General features: G+C 52.0%; 1 protein-coding gene across 2 annotated transcripts; it reads right to left on the reverse strand.

The window, feature by feature from the left end:
• Positions 1–577: 577 nt before the first annotated feature.
• On the reverse strand, positions 578–16,927 carry ZNF324B (zinc finger protein 324B). Of its 2 annotated transcripts, none has more exons than XM_010332371.3 (4): positions 16,143–16,927; positions 5,069–5,195; positions 4,553–4,669; positions 578–3,222 (listed from the first exon to the last, which is right to left on the reverse strand). In XM_010332371.3, the coding sequence occupies exons 1-4, from the start codon at positions 16,269–16,271 to the stop codon at positions 1,826–1,828; spliced, it is 1,770 nt and encodes a 589-aa protein (XP_010330673.1). In that variant the 5' UTR covers positions 16,272–16,927; the 3' UTR covers positions 578–1,825. The 2 variants fall into 2 exon arrangements, with proteins under 2 accessions (XP_010330673.1, XP_010330674.1); XM_010332372.2 differs by having other exon boundaries at positions 6,791–16,230.
• Positions 16,928–17,019: the final 92 nt, after the last annotated feature.

The following is a 17,019-nucleotide window of genomic DNA, read 5'->3' on the forward strand; positions in this document are numbered from 1 at the left end:
CCAGCCTGACCAACATGGTGAAACCTCGTCTCTACTAAAAATACCAAAATTAGTCAGGTGTGGTAGTGGAAGTCTGCAATCCCAGCTACTCAAGGTGCTGACACAGAAGAATGGTTTCAACTCAGGAGGCGGAGCCGAGATTGCCCCACTGCACTCCAGCCTGGGCAACAGACTGAGACACTGTCTCAATAAACAAACAAACATGGTGGCTCACGCCTGTAATCGCAGCACTTTGGGAGGCCGAGGTGAATGGATCACCTGAGGTTGGGAGCTTGAGACCAGCCTGACCAACATGGAGAAACCCTGTCTCTACTAAAAATACAAAATTAGCTGGGTGTGTTGGTACATTCCTGTAATCCCAGCTACTCAGGAGGCTGAGGCAGGAGAATCACTTGAACCCAGGAGTTGGAGGTTGCAGTGAGCCAAGATCGTAACATTGCACTCCAGCCTGGACAACAAGAGCAAAACTACGTCTCAAAAACAAACACACAAACAAAAAAGACTGAACCATGCCCTGGAATAGAGACAGGAGGCTGTGCTGTGGAGGTCCACACTGCTGTAAAGGAAACTACATCTATTTTAAGTTGCAAATGCTCATCTTTTTATTTTTTCCATTGAAAAGACCATTAATTTCCTTGAAAGTAAGGTCCTAGGTAGGGATGCGGTATAGTAGGCTTAAGGCCACAGGAAGCAAATGGCCCCCAGTCCACCCTTCTATCTCTGGACAGGGCCATTACACGGGGTGGGGAAGTCCTCAGGAGGGTGTCATGCATGGCCTTAGGTAATGGCAAGTCCTTCCTATTCAGCTCTCTTGTCAAACCCCCAACTGAGGAGGCATAATAAGGGTAAGATGAGACAGGGAGTTGGATGGGGGAAAGTGGCCACCAAACCTAGCAAAAATGAGCAGCTCCACTTTATCTGCTCTGAAGCTATCACTGTCCTTTCAAGTGTAAAGCCTCCTCATCACATCGACTTTGGTAAACAAGTCCGTGACAGGCCTTGGCCAAGCTGAGACGTGGATGAGCACCTGAACAAGTGCCACTGGAAAACCATCATCCTAGATTTGTCCTTCCAGTGCTGAGAGCCACATGCTCCCCCACGGGCATCCCTCTCCTGAGTCGGCTGTGTGCTTGACCCCAGGCCAGCCCCTCACACTTGGCTGACCAGAGCACACACAGCCCAGGAGACGGCAGTGAGCACAGGTTGACTGTCATTAGGATCCTGCCTGTCAGAATCTGCAAACATGATGCTGAAAAGACCCAAGCCTTTTCTTTTTCCCAGAGGAGGACGCTGATACTCATAGACCACACCCTGATTCTCAGCCCCCTACCGTCTCCTATCTGGAGGGATGGCCCCCACGAAGGCTTGCACAGAGGCCTGGGGGGAAAATGTCCTCAGCGTCTGTACAGCAGCCAGTTTGTATGCAGATGCCCTAAGTTTCTCTGGCCACCCCTACCCCACGTCTGCATTCCCCTGACTTCAGCATCCAGTATCATCACACATGAAGCAGCACCATCGTGCACTGCTGATTTTGTCAGCCTCCTATGGCTCCAGCTACAGCCTCAGTCCCACCAGAGTCCCAGCTGACATGTCCTCACTCTGATGCTTCTGCAATGTTACCTCTTTGGGGATGGAGGTGTGAGCTATGAATAAACTGGCAAATCCCCTTCCCACCTGCAAATGGAACCACACCCAAAGGGTCTCCCTCTTCCCTGACTCAGGCACAGGGCTTTTCCCCATCGTGGATTTGAAGAGGACATGGACTCTTTAGCTATGAAAGGGATTCACATAAGGCCACGAAAGGGTGAGGCTGCAACCTGTGACCTCAGACTTTCGCTGGCTTCAGGATTGGGCTGGGCTTCCCTCCCCGACGCACCTTCCGACGATGCACCTGAAGGAGTCCTGGCGCGGGGGTGCAGTCTGCTGCTCCGGCATTGGTCTTCTCTGTGCTGTGGATCCTCTGGTGGTGCAAGAGGGCTGGGCGCTCACAGAAGGCACGGTCACACTGCGTGCACACGAAGGGCTTCTCGCCCGTGTGGATGCGCCGGTGGCTCAGCAGCACAGTGCCCTTGGCGAAACCCTTGCCACAGTCCCCGCAGCGGAAGGGCCGCTCGCCCGTGTGCAGGAGCTGGTGCTGGGTCAGGTTGGAGCTGCGGCTAAAGGAACGGCCGCACTGTGCGCAAGCGAAGGGCTTCTCGCCCGTGTGCACACGCTGGTGCAAAAAGAGTGAGGAGCCCTGGCTGAAGGCGGCACCGCAGAGCGCACACACGAAGGGCTTCTCGCCCGTATGCGTGCGCTCGTGCTGGATCAGGTGCGAGTTGCGGCAGAAGCGGCGGCCACACTGTGCACAGGCATAGGGACGCCCGCCCGCGTGTATCTTGCGGTGCTGGCTGAGGTTGGAGCCGTGGCTGAAGGCCTTGCCGCACTCGGAGCAGCGGAAGGACTTCTCAGCCGTGTGGATGCGCTGGTGCCGCACCAGTGAGGAGCTGTGCCTGAAGGCCTTGCCACACGCGGGGCACGCGTAGGGCGTCTCGCCGCTGTGGATGCGCTGGTGCTGCGTCAGGTGCGACGTCTGGCTGAAGGCCTTGCCGCACTGGGAGCACTCGTAGGGCCGCTCCCCGGTGTGGGTGCGTAGGTGCTTGAGGAGGTCGGAGCTCTTCACGAACACTTTGCTGCACGCCCTGCATTCGAAGGACTTTTCCCCAGCGTGGAGAGCCTCGCCCAGCTCATCCCAGGTCGAGGGCTCCTGGCCACCGAGGAGCCTCTGAGGCTCCTGCCAAGCCGAACCCATTCCATGATCCCCTCCACCACCGGCGGCCTTCAGGTCCGGGGCGTTCCCGGAGGCTCTCCCAGGGCACTCCGGCGCACATGATTTTTGACGCTTGGGCACCCTGGACTGCCTCCTAGGCACTAGGTGGTCTGTGAGGGTCTCTTCCCTGGGCCGGCTGCTCTTTGGGGGCCTGAGCGGGGAGGTCAGTCGCAGGCTGGCCTGGTCCCTGCCTGAGCCTAGCAGGAGCCTCTCCCAGTATATCACCGACACCCCCGTGGGTTTTCTCTCCCGAGATGGGGAGGCACCCCGTTGTTGCTTCAGGCCTTCTGTACTGTGGCAGGCACCGGCAACAGGGAAGACACTAGCAGTCATCACAGGTGGAGTATCTGGGAAGGCCCCTGGCCATGCTGCTTCTCCGGAAACATCTCCATCCTCTTCCAAACGCCAGGAACCTAAAGGCAGAGAAATAGTGGTTGGATGGGGCATCCTGGTTAGCAGAGGACCAGGGTAGGCTGAGTGGACAAGCAAGGGGGAACTTGGGGGCTGGCACAAAAGCTTAGGGGAAAAGTAGAGGTGACGCCAGCCCTGCAAGAGGGGCTGGGGGTTTGGGGGAAGCATCTGCCCTGACAGGAGTGGCACTGACTGCAGTGGGAACTCCCATGATCAAGGCGACAGCCCCCAGACACCCAGGATGCTGGGCCGAGGAAAACTGAGCAGCTGCTGTGTGACACCCAGGTCTCCGCACTGGCTGTTCCACCCACTCCCTTTCCATAGCTCACTCCCTTCTTCCCTGGTGCCCCTGTCTTGGGCACCGAATTCCCAGCCTGCTCTTGCAGTGACCTCCATCCAATGCTCTAGACTGTACTCCTGAATCCTGTTTACTGAGTGCCTCTCCCCATCAGCCCCACAAAGGTAGGACCAGAAGTGTCCTGGTCAAGGCTGTGTCTATAGTTCCTGCAAGCCCTCAAGAAACATTTGATGAGGCCGGGCATGGTGGCTCATGCCTGTAATCCCAGCACTTTGGGAGGCTGAGGCGGGCGGATTACCTGAGGTTGGGAGTTCAAGACCAGCCTGACCAACATCGAGAAACCCTGTCTCTAAATAAAATAAAATAAAATAAAAAACACCTGGCCAGGCACGGTGGCTCAAGCCTGTAATCCCAGCACTTTGGGAGGCCAAGGCGGGTGGATCACGAGGTCAAAAGATCGAGACCATCCAGGTCAACATGGTGAAACCCCGTCTCTACTAAAAATACAAAAAATTAGCTGGGCATGGTGGCACATGCCTGTAATCCCAGCTACTCAGGAGGCTGAGGCAGGAGAATTGCCTGAACCCAGGAGGCAGACGTTGCGGTGAGCCGAGATTGCGCCATTGCACTCCAGCCTGGGTAACAAGAGCGAAACTCCGTCTCAAAAAAAAACAACAAACAAACAAACAAACAAAAAAAAAACAACAACAACAACAAAAAGGAAACATCTGATGAATCCAAAGACGAACGATGGGAGAAATAAATGACCTATCAATCATGGCCACTAGTCATGGAGGATTCAAGGCCACACAGCCCAGCTGAGGTTAGGCCCTTCTGTGTGAACCAGCTCCTGTGCCCTTGTAGCTCTCCCTTCAAGGGCACCTACTAAGTCTCCAGCCTCCAGGAGAGGCTGAAAGAGAAGAAGTAAGGTGGAAGGCAGGAGAGGAGGATTTGTTTCCAGAGTCAGAAAATGGGAGACAGAGGCTTGGCCACAGGTTGGTCCTGAGTTCACCCCACCCTGAGCTCCCACTCACCAGTGTTGCACCTCCCATAGACATTCCTGGCCAAGGTCATGTCCTTCACACTGGGAACCCAGGGCTCCTCACCACGCTCAAGTTGAATGACCACAAGAGGTCGGGAGGTGGAGAGTCCTGTGAGGATGAGAAGCAGGTGAGAGCCCAGCCCCAGCTTAAGACAACACACCTCCCAACAGAGAGCAGGAGTCAGGGTTCCATGGAAATAGTCATTGGTGCAACTGGGAGATCTAAAGATGGCACAGGGCAAGTGGATCACAGGAGTAGCTCATGCGTCCCCAGAGCAGAACTGTGCCCAGAGCACCAAAGGAAGGGGACTGTGCCCAGGCACGGGAGAGGCCACAGCTGGACAGGGCTGCAGGGAGTGGCTGACCCAACCGAACTACATGTCTACAGGACCAGAACCCTGTTCCACACGGCCCCAGTGAGATTTGACCCTGCTCATTGGCCAGGAGGGAAGTGAAAAGGAAGTCCCAGGTCACCGACTGCACTTTCCAGGAGCATTCAGGGCCTTACCAAGTGAGGTCACAAGTGTGAAGTTTTCCAGCATCACGTGGCGGTACAGGGCCCTCTGTGCTGTGTCCAGGAGCCCCCATTCCTCCTGGGAGAAGTACACAGCCACATCCTCAAAGGCCATCAGATCCTAAAAGGACAGGGAGGTGGAGGTAGGCATGGTCTAAGGTATGGATGTGACCCAGGACCAAGCTCCCCATCCCAACAGTCACCTCCCCTGAGGTCTCTCCTTCCCTGGGTTCTGTCCCAGGATTATTTCAAGTGGCACTTCCCTCTCCTCTGCTCTCTTGGTCCAGGCCCCTGATGGACCTCCCCACTGGCCACCCCTACACAAGCAGGCTAGAGCAAGCCCTGACTGGGCTGTTAGCTGCCACATCAAGGGCGGTCCCAAGTATCCACTCATGTCTCAGCATGACCACTCATGTCCCTCCCCAAATACGTCCTTCTTGCTTTTGTAATAAGCAACTGTGTGAAGTCCCAGCTGTGGACCCCACACACATGCCCATCACTGAGATCTTCCCCTGCTGTGCTTGCCTGACAGCCTGAGGAAAAGGATGATCCCCACCAGTCATCAAAGGGGAACAGCCCCAAGAACCTGTGAACACACAGGAATTCAATCCCTACCTCCCTCCGCATGGCGCCCCTCTATTTCTTTCCCACTTTGCTGCCATCTTCTCCTTTCAGTCACCTGCTGAACGCCTCCCCTGATAGCCTCAGACCCCCCAGGCAGTTTTCTTTACCCTCAAGCTTTAACTGCCCAGGCCTGAGTCACTGCGGCCTTCCTCAGTCCAGTTCATATGCCCTGTCCTCAGCCCAGGTCACCAACGTCAGGTCTAGTGACATGACCAATCTGGGACATCCCAGACTCCTGATCTTTCCCCTGAAGGAATCCTGCTTTCCCTTCAATTCTCCTTTGTCTACAGCAGCTCCCTTCTTCCAGGCGCTCAGGGTGAACAACGTGGGGCAGTTAATTCTTCAACCACCCCACACCTGATGCATCCACAGATTCACCAGAATTCACCTGGTCGCCCACCTCCACCGCTGCACAGACTGTGGCAGTAGGTTCTTCCATTCATGCCGATACCCCTGCATGTCTGTTCTCCACGCAGCAAGCGGTGGAACCTTTTTAAAATTCCAAGTCAGAGGGTGTCCTGATTCTGTTCAAAACCTTCTATGTCTCCCGACGCCCTCGAGATCAAGCCCACCTCCTCGCGCGCTACTGCAGCCACAGGCGTCCCCTCTCCCCGAGCTCCACGTCACGAGCGCTCCGGCTCCCCTCCCAGGTTTTCCACATGCAGAACTCTATCAGGACCTCAGCCCACAGGTGCCTTGAACACAGGGGTCTGCCCTGACGCCCCAGGGCAGGAAGAGGAAAGACGACCGGGCGAGAGGTCTAGGAAAGGGCCTCCCTCTGCGGGAGCAGGGGCTCCCCCGCCTCCCGGCGCGGGTCTGTCAGCGCCGCCACCGAAACCGCAGCTGGGCGGGGAGAGAGGCGTGGACCACCCGGCACCGCCATCTCCGCCCGCAGGGTCCCGCGACTGCCCCGTGCGCGCCTCAGCCTCCCCGGTAGTCTTGGGCGCAGAATGCCCAGTGCGCCCCCTCCGGGGCTTCCATGGCGCCGGAGAACGCGTGGCTCCCGTTGGGGTCCGACTGCCCCCGGGTCGCCCACGCCGCACTCGAAGAAACCGAGGCTTGCGGGAGCCAGCGGCTGCTCGCGGTCAGTACCTTCCTAGCCGCCCGCCTCGGCCCCCACCCGCGCGTCACAGCCCAGGCCACCGGTATGGCCTGACGCGGGCAGCGAAATGACAGTCCCAGAGCCGGAAGTCCAGCCCCCTCAGCTCACATTGGCCCAATAGGCGCGCAGACGCTCGCGCACAGGCTTCTGGGTCATGTGGTTCTCGCCTGTTTTCCGGCGTGGAGGCGGGGCCATTACCAGTCTCCATGGCAACGGCCAAGCGTTGCCGGGTGGGGTCGGGAGAGATGGAGTGGAGCGCAGCCGCCCCGGGTTTCCAAGGTCTCCGTGGCACTGGTGGAGTCTGCCCGGTTCCTGGCGCCCACCTAAGCAGCCCTGGAGACTTAAACCCTGCAGGTGCGAAAGCAGAAAGGGCCGAGATTCCAGAAGAGAACACCCGCAGGGAGCACGGAGAAGAAAACGCACTGCTTAGGGCAGGTGTAGCTGGAAGAGCCGTAGCGTGGAGCTCCGGGTTCCCTTCTCAGCTCTGCCTCTCGCTGACTGTGCGTCCTGGGCGCGGGTTTGACCTCTCCGTGGGTCAGTGTCCTGTAAAGGTTTAAGGTCACAAAGAATTCTCAGCCCGTAAGACTACATTATTCTTGAGTCTGCGATTGTTCTTGGACGCTCACCCAAAACTTTTCCTTGTAACTTGGATGAACGGAAGGTAATTCCCAGCCCTGCTTGTCCTTAGGCTATCTAGTTCTTGCCTTGCCCCACACATCACAAAATTGCTTCTTTGTTCCTTTTTTTCTCTGGACCAATCTAAGTGTCGTTGACACATAACAACGAAAGGCAGGTCAGTCTCAATGTAGAATGACCCTGTTGTTGGCAGAGAATAAATGGTTCTCTTTGTTGCTCCCCTGTAAAGGTCTTGTTTTGAGGATCCTTAGACAGTTCGCAGATGTCAAGTACCCTAATTCATTTTGCCTCCCTTTCTCTATACATACCTCCATCTTTAAATATCTGTCTGCTTTCAGTTATAACTGTCCACAGAATTGACTCTACTTGTAGATCCTTGTAGTGTAAGATAGCTTGTCAGTTTTTGAATGTTTTTATTTAAAATTTTCTTGTTTTGAAAAAATTTAGGAACACAAGGTATAGTTGTGATTTAATCAAATGCTTAGAGGTGTTAACAATTCAAGCAATTTTTTTTTTTTTTTTTTTTTTTTTTTTTTTTTTTTTTTTTTTTGAGACTGGGTCTCACTCGGTCACCTAGGATGGAGTGCAGTGGTGCATACTCAGGTCACTCCAACCTCTGCCTCCCAGGCTCAAGCAATCCTCCAGCCTCAGCCTCCTAAGTAGCTGGGACTACAGGCAGGAGCCACCGTGCCTGGTGTATTCGTCTGTTTTCACGTTGCTGATAGAGACATATCTGAGACTGGGTAATTTATAAAGAAAAAGAAGTCTAATGGACTCAACAGTTCCACATGGCTGGAGAGGCCTCACAATCATGGCAGAAGGTGAAAGGTACATCTTACATGGCAGCAGACAAGAGCAAATGAGAGCCAAGCAAAACAGGAAACCCCTTATAAAACCATCAGATCTAGTGAGACCTATTCACTACCATGTGAACAGTAGGGGAGAAACGGTCTCCATGCTTCAATTACCTCCTGCTAGGGGCCCTCCCACAATATGTGGGAATTATGGGAACTACAATTCAAGATGAGATTTGGGTGAGGACACAGCCAAACCATATCATTCTGCCCCATCCCCTCACAGATCTCATGTGCTCACATTTCAAAATTAATCATGTCTTCTCAACAGTCCCCCAAAGTCTTTACTTATTTCAGCATTAACTAAAAAGTCCACAGTCCAAAATCTCATCTAAGAGAAGGCAGTCCCTTCCACCTATGAGCCTGTAAAATCAAAAGCAAGTTAGTTACTTACTAGATACAATGAGGGTACAGACTCCACTAGGCAGTGCCACAGCGTGGACTCAAACCTACATTTCCCTTCAGCACTGCCGTAGCAGAGGCTCTCCATAAGGACGCTGCCCCCACAGCAAACTTTTGCCTGGCCATCCAGGCATTTGCACATATCTTCGGAAATCTAGGTGGAGGTTCCCAAACCTCAATTCTTGAGTTCTGTGTACCCACAGGCTCAACACCACGTGGGAACTGCCAAGGGTTGGGGCTTGCACCCTCTGAAGCCACAGCCTGAGCTGTACTGTGGCTCCTTTTAGCCGTGGATGGAGCATCTGAGATGCACGACACCAAGTGTCTAGGCTGCACACAGCAGGGGGAGCCCATGAAACCATTTTTTTCCTCCTAGGCCTCTGGGCCTGTGATGGGAGGAGCTGCCATAAAGGTCTTTGGCATGTCCTGGAGACATTTTCCTCATTGTCTTGGTGATTAACATTTGACTCCTAGTTACTTACACAGATTTCTTGAATTTCTCCTCAGAAAATGCATTTTTCTTTTCCATTACATGTCAGGCTGCAAATTTTCTGAACTCATATGCTGTTTCCCTTTTAAAACTGAAGGCTTTTAACAGCACCCAAGTCACCTCTTGAACGCTTTGCCACTTAGAAATTTGTTCCACCAGATACCCTAAGTCATCATCTCCCTCAAATTCAAAGTTCCACAAATCTCTAGGGCAAGGGCAAAATGCCACCAGTCTTTTTGATAAAACATGGCAAGCATCACCTTTACTCCAGTTCCCAACAACTTCCTCATCTCCATCTGAGACCACATCAGCCTGGATTTCTTTGTTCATATCCTTATCACCATTTGGTCAAAGCCATTCAGCAAATCTCCAGGAAGTTATAAACTTTCCCACATTTTCCTGTCTTCTGAGGCCTCCAAACTGTTCCAACCTCTGCCTGTTGCCCAGTTCCAAAGTCAATTCCACATTTTGGGGTATCTTTAGAGCAGTGCTGCATTCTACTGGTACCAATTTACTGCATTAGTCTGTTTTCACGTTGCTAATAAAGACATACTTGAGACTGGATGACTGATGAAGACAAAGAGGTTTAATGGATTCACAGTTCCATGTGACTGGGAGGCTTCACATTCATGGCAGAAGGTGAAAAGCACGTCTTACATGGTGGCAGGTAAGAGCAAATGAGAGCCAAGCCAAAGAGGAAACCCCTTATAAAACCATCAGGTCCACTGGGCGTGGTGGCTCAAGCCTGTAATCCCAGCACTTTGGGAGGCCGAGGCGGGTGGATCACGAGGTCGAGAGATCGAGACCATCCTGGTCAACATGGTGAAACCCCGTCTCTACTAAAAATACAAAACATTAGCTGGGCATGGTGGCTCGTGCCTGTAATCCCAGCTACTCAGGAGGATGAAGCAGGAGAATTGCCTGAACCCAGGAGGCGGAGGTTGCGGTGAGCCGAGATCATGCCATTGCACTCCAGCCTGGGTAACAAGAGCGAAACTCTGTCTCAAAAAAAAAACCATCAGGTCTCTTGAGACTTATTCACCATGAGAACAGTATGGGGAAAAACAGCCCCCATGATTCAGTTATTTCCCACTGAGTCCTCCCACAGCATGTGGGAAGTGTCAGAGCTACAATTCAAGATGAGATTTAGGTGAAGACGTTGCCAAACCTTATTACCTGGCTAACTTTATGAACTTTTTTTTTGTAGAAACCACCATGTTGCTCAGGCTGGTCTCGAACCCCTGTACTCAAGCAATCCACCTGCCTAAGCCTCCCAAACTGCTAGGATAATAGTCATGACCCATCATACCCAATTTCAAGTAATATTTAACGTTTGAAGACATTTAACTTTTTTTTTTTTTTTCCGAGACGGAGTTTCACTCTTGTTACCCAGGCTGGAGTGCAATGGCGCGATCTCGGCTCACCACAACCTCCGCCTCCTGGGTTCAAGCAATTCTCCTGCCTCAGCCTCCTGAGTAGCTGGGATTACAGGCACGTGCCACCATGCCCAGCTAATTTTTTGTATCTTTAGTAGAGACGGGGTTTCACCATGTTGACCAGGATGGTCTCGATCTCTTGACTTCGTGATCCACCTGCCTCAGCCTCCCAAAGTGCTGGGATTACAGGCTTGAGCCACCGTGCCCGGCTCTGACATTTAACTTTTTAAACACTTTATTTTTACATTATTGCTCTAATGTGTAATTTTTTTTTTTTTTTTTTTTTGAGACAGAGTCTCGCTCTGTCACCCAGACTGGAGTGCAGTGGCGCAATCTCGGCTCACTGCAACCTCCCTCCAAGTCCTGGGTCCAGGTGATTCTTCTGCCTCAGCCTCCCAAATAGCTGGGACTACAAGCTCCCACCACCACGCCCAGCTAATTTTTTGTATTTTTAGTTGAGACGGGTTTCACCATTTTAGCCAGGATGGTCTCAATCTTTTGACCTCGTGATCCACCTGCCTCGGCCTCCCAAAATGCTGGAAAGTGCCCATGCTGGAGTGTAATCGCACAATCTTGACTCACTGCAACCTCCACCTCCGGGGTCAAGCGATTCTCCGGCCTTAGCCTCCCAAGTAGCTGGGATCACAGGCGCATGCTACCATGCCCAGGTAATTTTTTTTTTTTTTTTTTTTTTGGCATTTTTAGTAGAAACAGAGTTTCACCATGTCAGCCAGGCTGGTCTTGAACTTCTGACTTCAGGTGATCCGCCTGCCTTGGCCTCCCAAAGTGCTGGGATTACAGGTGTGAGCCACCATGCCCGGCCTAAAGCTTAGATTTTATAAGTAATCACAACCTAATAAAGACAACACAGAAAAATGTCTTAATAGGATGTAAAATCTTTGCTGCTTAGCCCAGCTACCAAAAAGGTAAAAAACAAAACAAAAAACCCTCTGCAGTGCATTCTTCCTTATGGGAAAATAAGATAACCTGGAAGTCAAACTTGATTTTAAAAGGGGGTAGTTGGGCCAAGCACGGTGGCTCACGCCTGTAATACCAGCACTTTGGGAGGCCGAGGCGGGTGGATCATGAGGTCAGGAGATCGAGACCATCCTGGTCAACATGGTGAAACCCCGTCTCTACTAAAATACAAAAAAATTAGCTAGGCGTGGTGGCTCACGCCTGTAGTCCCAGCTACTCAGGAGGCTGAGGCAGGGGAATTGCTTGAACCCTGGGCGACAGAGGATGCCATGAGCCGAGATCGTGCCACTGCACTACAGTCTGAGCGACAGAGCAAGACTCCATCTCAAAAAAACAGTGGGGGTGTAGTGGGAAGGTACCTGAATTTAATCACACACAGGAAGAACATATAAGGTTATGAGTATATGCCATGTTATAAAGGAATATAAATAAGAAAACTAATACTTAAACAGAGAAGTGCATGGCTCTTAGTAACAGGAAGGTATGTTTCCTGGTTACATGGAATAATTCAGGCATATCAAAAAAAGTCAAGGATATAGAATCAAGGTATATTGAAAGAAAACATCTTCATTTTAGGCCCTGAAGATAAACTGTTAGTGTCAGGCCATAATAGCAGAGTTAGAATCGGCGGGGAAAAGTTACAGGAGCTGATGAAAAAGCTGAAGAAGAGAGCTCTCGTCTTAGGCCTTCTGAAGGGAAAAAAAGTTGAAGACAATGTTGTTACCAGAAAAGCACATGTAGCAAGACACACAAAAATTCTGTTTCTGATATATGAATCTGATAAACCTCAAAAGTAAAAATTTAGTTCAAGAAATGAAATTACCATTTTAAGAGGACAGCATTTTAAACCTGAAACTAAGGAAATTAAATTGATCTCAGGAAGAAGAATCTATTAAAAAATAGATTCTAGAGGCCGGGTGCAGTGGCTCACACCTGTAATACCAGCACTTTGGGAGGCTGAGGCAGGCAGATCACTTGAGGTCAAAAGTTTGAGATCAGCCTGGCCAACATGGTGAAACTCCATCTCTACTGAAAAAATAGAAAAATTAGCTGGGCATTGGCGCATGCCTATAATCTCAGCTACCTGAGAGGCTGAGGCAGAAGAATCACTTGAACCCAGGAGGCAGAGCTTGCAGTAAGCCAAGATTGCACCACTGCACGCCAGCATGGGCAACAGAGTGAGACTCTGTCTCAAAACCAAACCAAACCAACCAAACAAACAAAAAACAGATTCTAGAATTAAAATAAAAACCTTTTGCAATTTTATTAAAGCCAGATCAAAACTTTAATAAAATCTTGTTTAAATATATAGGACCAGACTTCCATCTTCTACTAGTGCACCCCAACATCTATGTTTAATTTTAATATTTTTTTTGGCTCTAGTACTTGCCATAATTTTAATTTTTTATTTTACCTTTTCATAGGTATTGAAGTTTAATTTTTAGGAAAATATATACTTTTCCAATCACAGCCATTTAATCCTTTTATTTATTTACTTATTTATTTATTTATTTATTTATTTTGAGACGGAGTTTCGCCCTTGTTACCCAGGCTGGAGTGCAATGGCGCGATCTGGGCTCACCGCAACCTCCGCCTCCTGGGCTCAGGCAATTCTCCTGCCTCAGCCTCCTGAGTAGCTGGGATTACAGGCACATGCCACCCTGCCCAGCTAATTTTTTGCACTTTTAGTAGAGACGGGGTTTCACCATGTTGACCAGGATGGTCTCGATCTCTCGACCTCGTGATCCACCTGCCTCGGCCTCCCAAAGTGCTGGGATTACAGGCGTGAGCCACCGCGCCCGGCGCTATTTATTTATTTTTTATTTTTTTTATTTTTTTTTATTTTTTTATTTTTTGAGACGGAGTTTCGCCCTTGTTACCCAGGCTGGAGTGCAATGGCGCGATCTCGGCTCAGCGCAACCTCCGCCTCCTGGGCTCAGGCAATTCTCCTGCCTCAGCCTCCTGAGTAGCTGGGATTACAGGCACGTGCCACCATGCCCAGCTAATTTTTTGCACTTTTAGTAGAGACGGGGTTTCACCATGTTGACCAGGATGGTCTCGATCTCTCGACCTCGTGATCCACCCGCCTCGGCCTCCCAAAGTGCTGGGATTACAGGCTTTAGCCACCGCGCCTGGCCCTATTTATTTTTTTTAAGAGATGCAGGCTGGTCGTGGTGGCTCACGCCTGTAATCCAAGCACTTTGGAGGCCAAGGCAGGTGGATTACCTGAGGTCGGGAGTTCAAGACCAGCCTGACCAATATGGTGAAACCCCGTCCTTAAAAATAATAATAATAGCCGGGCGCAGTGGCTCGCACCTGTAATCCCAGCACTTTGGGAGGCCGATGTGGGTGGATCACGAGGTCAAGAGATCGAGACCATCCTGGTCAACATGGTGAAAACCCGTCTCTACTAAAAATACAAAAAATTAACTGGGCTTGGTGGCGCGTGCCTGTAATCCCAGCTACTCAGGAGGCTGAGGCAGGAGAATTGCCTGAACCCAGGAGGCAGAGGTTGCGGTGAGCCGAGATTGCGCCATTGCACTCCAGCCTGGGTGACAAGAGTGAAACTCCGTCTCAAAATAAAAAAAAGAAATAATAATAATAATAATAAAATAAAGAGATGCAGTCTCACTCTGTTGCCCAGGCTGGAGTGCAGTGATCCTACAGAGCTCTGATCAAGTGGTTTGTGAGAAGGCAGCACATGCCACGGGAACCACCCCATGAAAAACCACAGTAGGTGAAGATCACCCTGTGCAGGTATATGGCTGGGAAGAACTGAACACCGCAAAGTCAATGCTCAGTGATCCCACAATCAATGACCATGTCATTGCCCACTGGGACTTACAAGAGACAGCTGGCAGAAAACTTCTACTAGAATGAGGGAATGTGGCAGAAGGGACAGAAAAGTCACAGATCCTTACAGGTAACCTGGCCAGGAAAAGACCCAGCTGCATGTGATATGCCACACAGGGCGTTGAGGGGTGGGACTTCTGGCACCGCCATCACGGTCCTCATTTTGCCGCTGGTGGGTTGGGCTACAGGAGGCCTCAGGAGCCGGACAAGGGCGCAGGAGTGGGTGCAGGGACTGTCACTGTAGCTTTGCAGAAGGTGTTATTTATGCAGCAGCTAGGGATAAGTAGCAGGACACTGGCCAGTGCCAGGGCCAGCAGCACCTCCCATAGGGAACAAGGGAAAGGCAAAGGAAAACAGATTTCAAATGCAGGGGAAAGAGGAGACACAGTAGCCTTACCTAGTGAGCACAGGAGTACAAAGCTCTCTAGTATCATGCCACTGTAGAAGCCCCCCTGGACCTCCCTAAGGAGCCAACATTTTTGGAAGCTGTACTGATCTTGTCCTCAAAGGTCACCAAGCCCTGCAACACCAAGCCAATGGGCAGACAGATGAGATATAACCACTGGGCACGAGCCCTAGTCATTGGTCCTTAGTTTCAACACTTTACACTCACCTCGAGGGTGCATCTGTAGCTGCAACCTAAAACCCTCCTTCCCATATCCTACCTTCAGGCCCTTCCCTGGTCCAGACCACCAACATAATGCAGTCTGGACTTCGTGAAGCCGCACCAGAATTTGATGTATCCAGGGGCTCATTTGACACCCCCACTCACAGGTCTCCAGACAATTTACATTCTATACCTACAAAATCCATCCTCCTCCTGCCAACCGCCAACCTCTATTCTCCATAGGAGGCATCCTAATTCTTCCTAAATACTTAGGATGGTTCTTCACCCCTACGCATGCCTACTCTACTTCTCTAAGGTAACAAGAAATTCCATCAAGTCTACCTGGAAGATGTATTAGGATCACTTCTCCCATCACTCTCGCTTCCCTTCTGGACAGGCCACTATCATAACCGTCCGGAACAATACTGAAATAACCTCCCCATAGTGTCCCTGCTTCCAGCCCCGCTACAACCACCTTCTCCAGTAGTGTGTTCATTCAGCAGCCACTGGAATACTTCCAAAATTCTGTTTTTTGTTTTTTTTTTTTTTGAGACGGAGTTTCGCTCTTGTTACCCAGGCTGGAGTGCAATGGCGCGATCTCGGCTCACCGCAACCTCCGCCTCCTGGGTTCAGGCAATTCTCCTGCCTCAGCCTCCTGAGTAGCTGGGATTATAGGCACGCGCCACCATGCCCAGCTAATGTTTTGTATTTTTAGTAGTGACGGGGTTTCACCATGTTGACCAGGTTGGTCTCGATCTCTCGACCTCGTGATCCACCCGCCTCGGCCTCCCAAAGTGCTGGGATTACAGGCTTGAGCCACCGCGCCCGGCTATACTTCCAAAATTCTAACTCAGATCATGCCCATCCCTTTTCCGTCCAAAACCTTTCATGGCTCCCAGCACCCTCAGTGTCAGGAGAGGCAGGACTCCTCCTTCGCTCTCCACTGGCTGCCGAGGGGGCACGGGAGCCTTCCTGAACGCTCGGCTCAGTCTCACGTCTAAGTCTTCGCATATGCAGATCCCTCCTCCTGTACCCTCCACGCCTCAACAAACTGGATTCTGAAACGGTGACACCCCCTTCCCCCACCTGTGAACGCTCCACACTGTTCGGTAGGGCCGCGGGGGACCTGGGCAGATACTCCTCAATCAGAGAGTTAGGACAATGGGGATGAGTCCAACCGAGTGGGTGCCAGGAGACCCTTGGCACACGTTCCATGCCTGGAGCTGTCCGCACGCTGGGTCAAGACCGCCAAACGCTTTTCTTGGCTTCGGCCTCGCGCCCCATAAAGCCGACACAACTGCCAGTGACGACCCCCGGAAGCCGCGGACACCTCCGCGCGGTGCGGCCTGAGGGTCCCACTGGGCCGGCTTTATCTACGGCAGCGGGGAACGCTGGGGCTCGCGGGGGCGACATTCGTCGCGGCAGGGGCGGAACTTCCCCGAGTCTCGTGCCTTCCTCGCTCCTTTCATGGGCCCAGAAGGCTCCCAAGATTACGTCCCTCGCCTGGAAACGCGGTCCCTTCCGGTGCAGACAAAACCGATAAATGCCAAAGTGATAGTCCGAGGACGACGACGGAAGTCCCGCTTGCAGGCTGTGATTGGCCATCGTCTTTACGCCCCGCCCGGAAGTGCCCTTCTCCTGGGCTGCCAATGCCAGCTCCGGTGCTCTGCGAGGGTCCTTCTGGGTAATGTAGTTTGCGTTGCGTGAGCGGCGACGCGTCACACGCAGTTCTTCAATCCCCTTGGCAACGACATAGACGCAGAGTGACGAGGACAGGGAACAGTATCATAGTCGGTAGCGTGCCCTGAGCCAATGAAGGCTCCGACGAGGGGCGGGACTTCCGGCGCCGCCGTCGCGGTCCTCAGTTTGAGGCTGGCGGGTTGGGCTGCAGCAGGCCTGCGGAGCTGGACCACCGCGCGGGAGTGGGTGCAGGGCCGTCACCGCGCATGCGCACACACCCTAG

Source organism: Saimiri boliviensis, chromosome 14, assembly GCF_048565385.1.
Source record: "Saimiri boliviensis isolate mSaiBol1 chromosome 14, mSaiBol1.pri, whole genome shotgun sequence".
Taxonomy (NCBI): Eukaryota; Metazoa; Chordata; class Mammalia; order Primates; family Cebidae; genus Saimiri; species Saimiri boliviensis.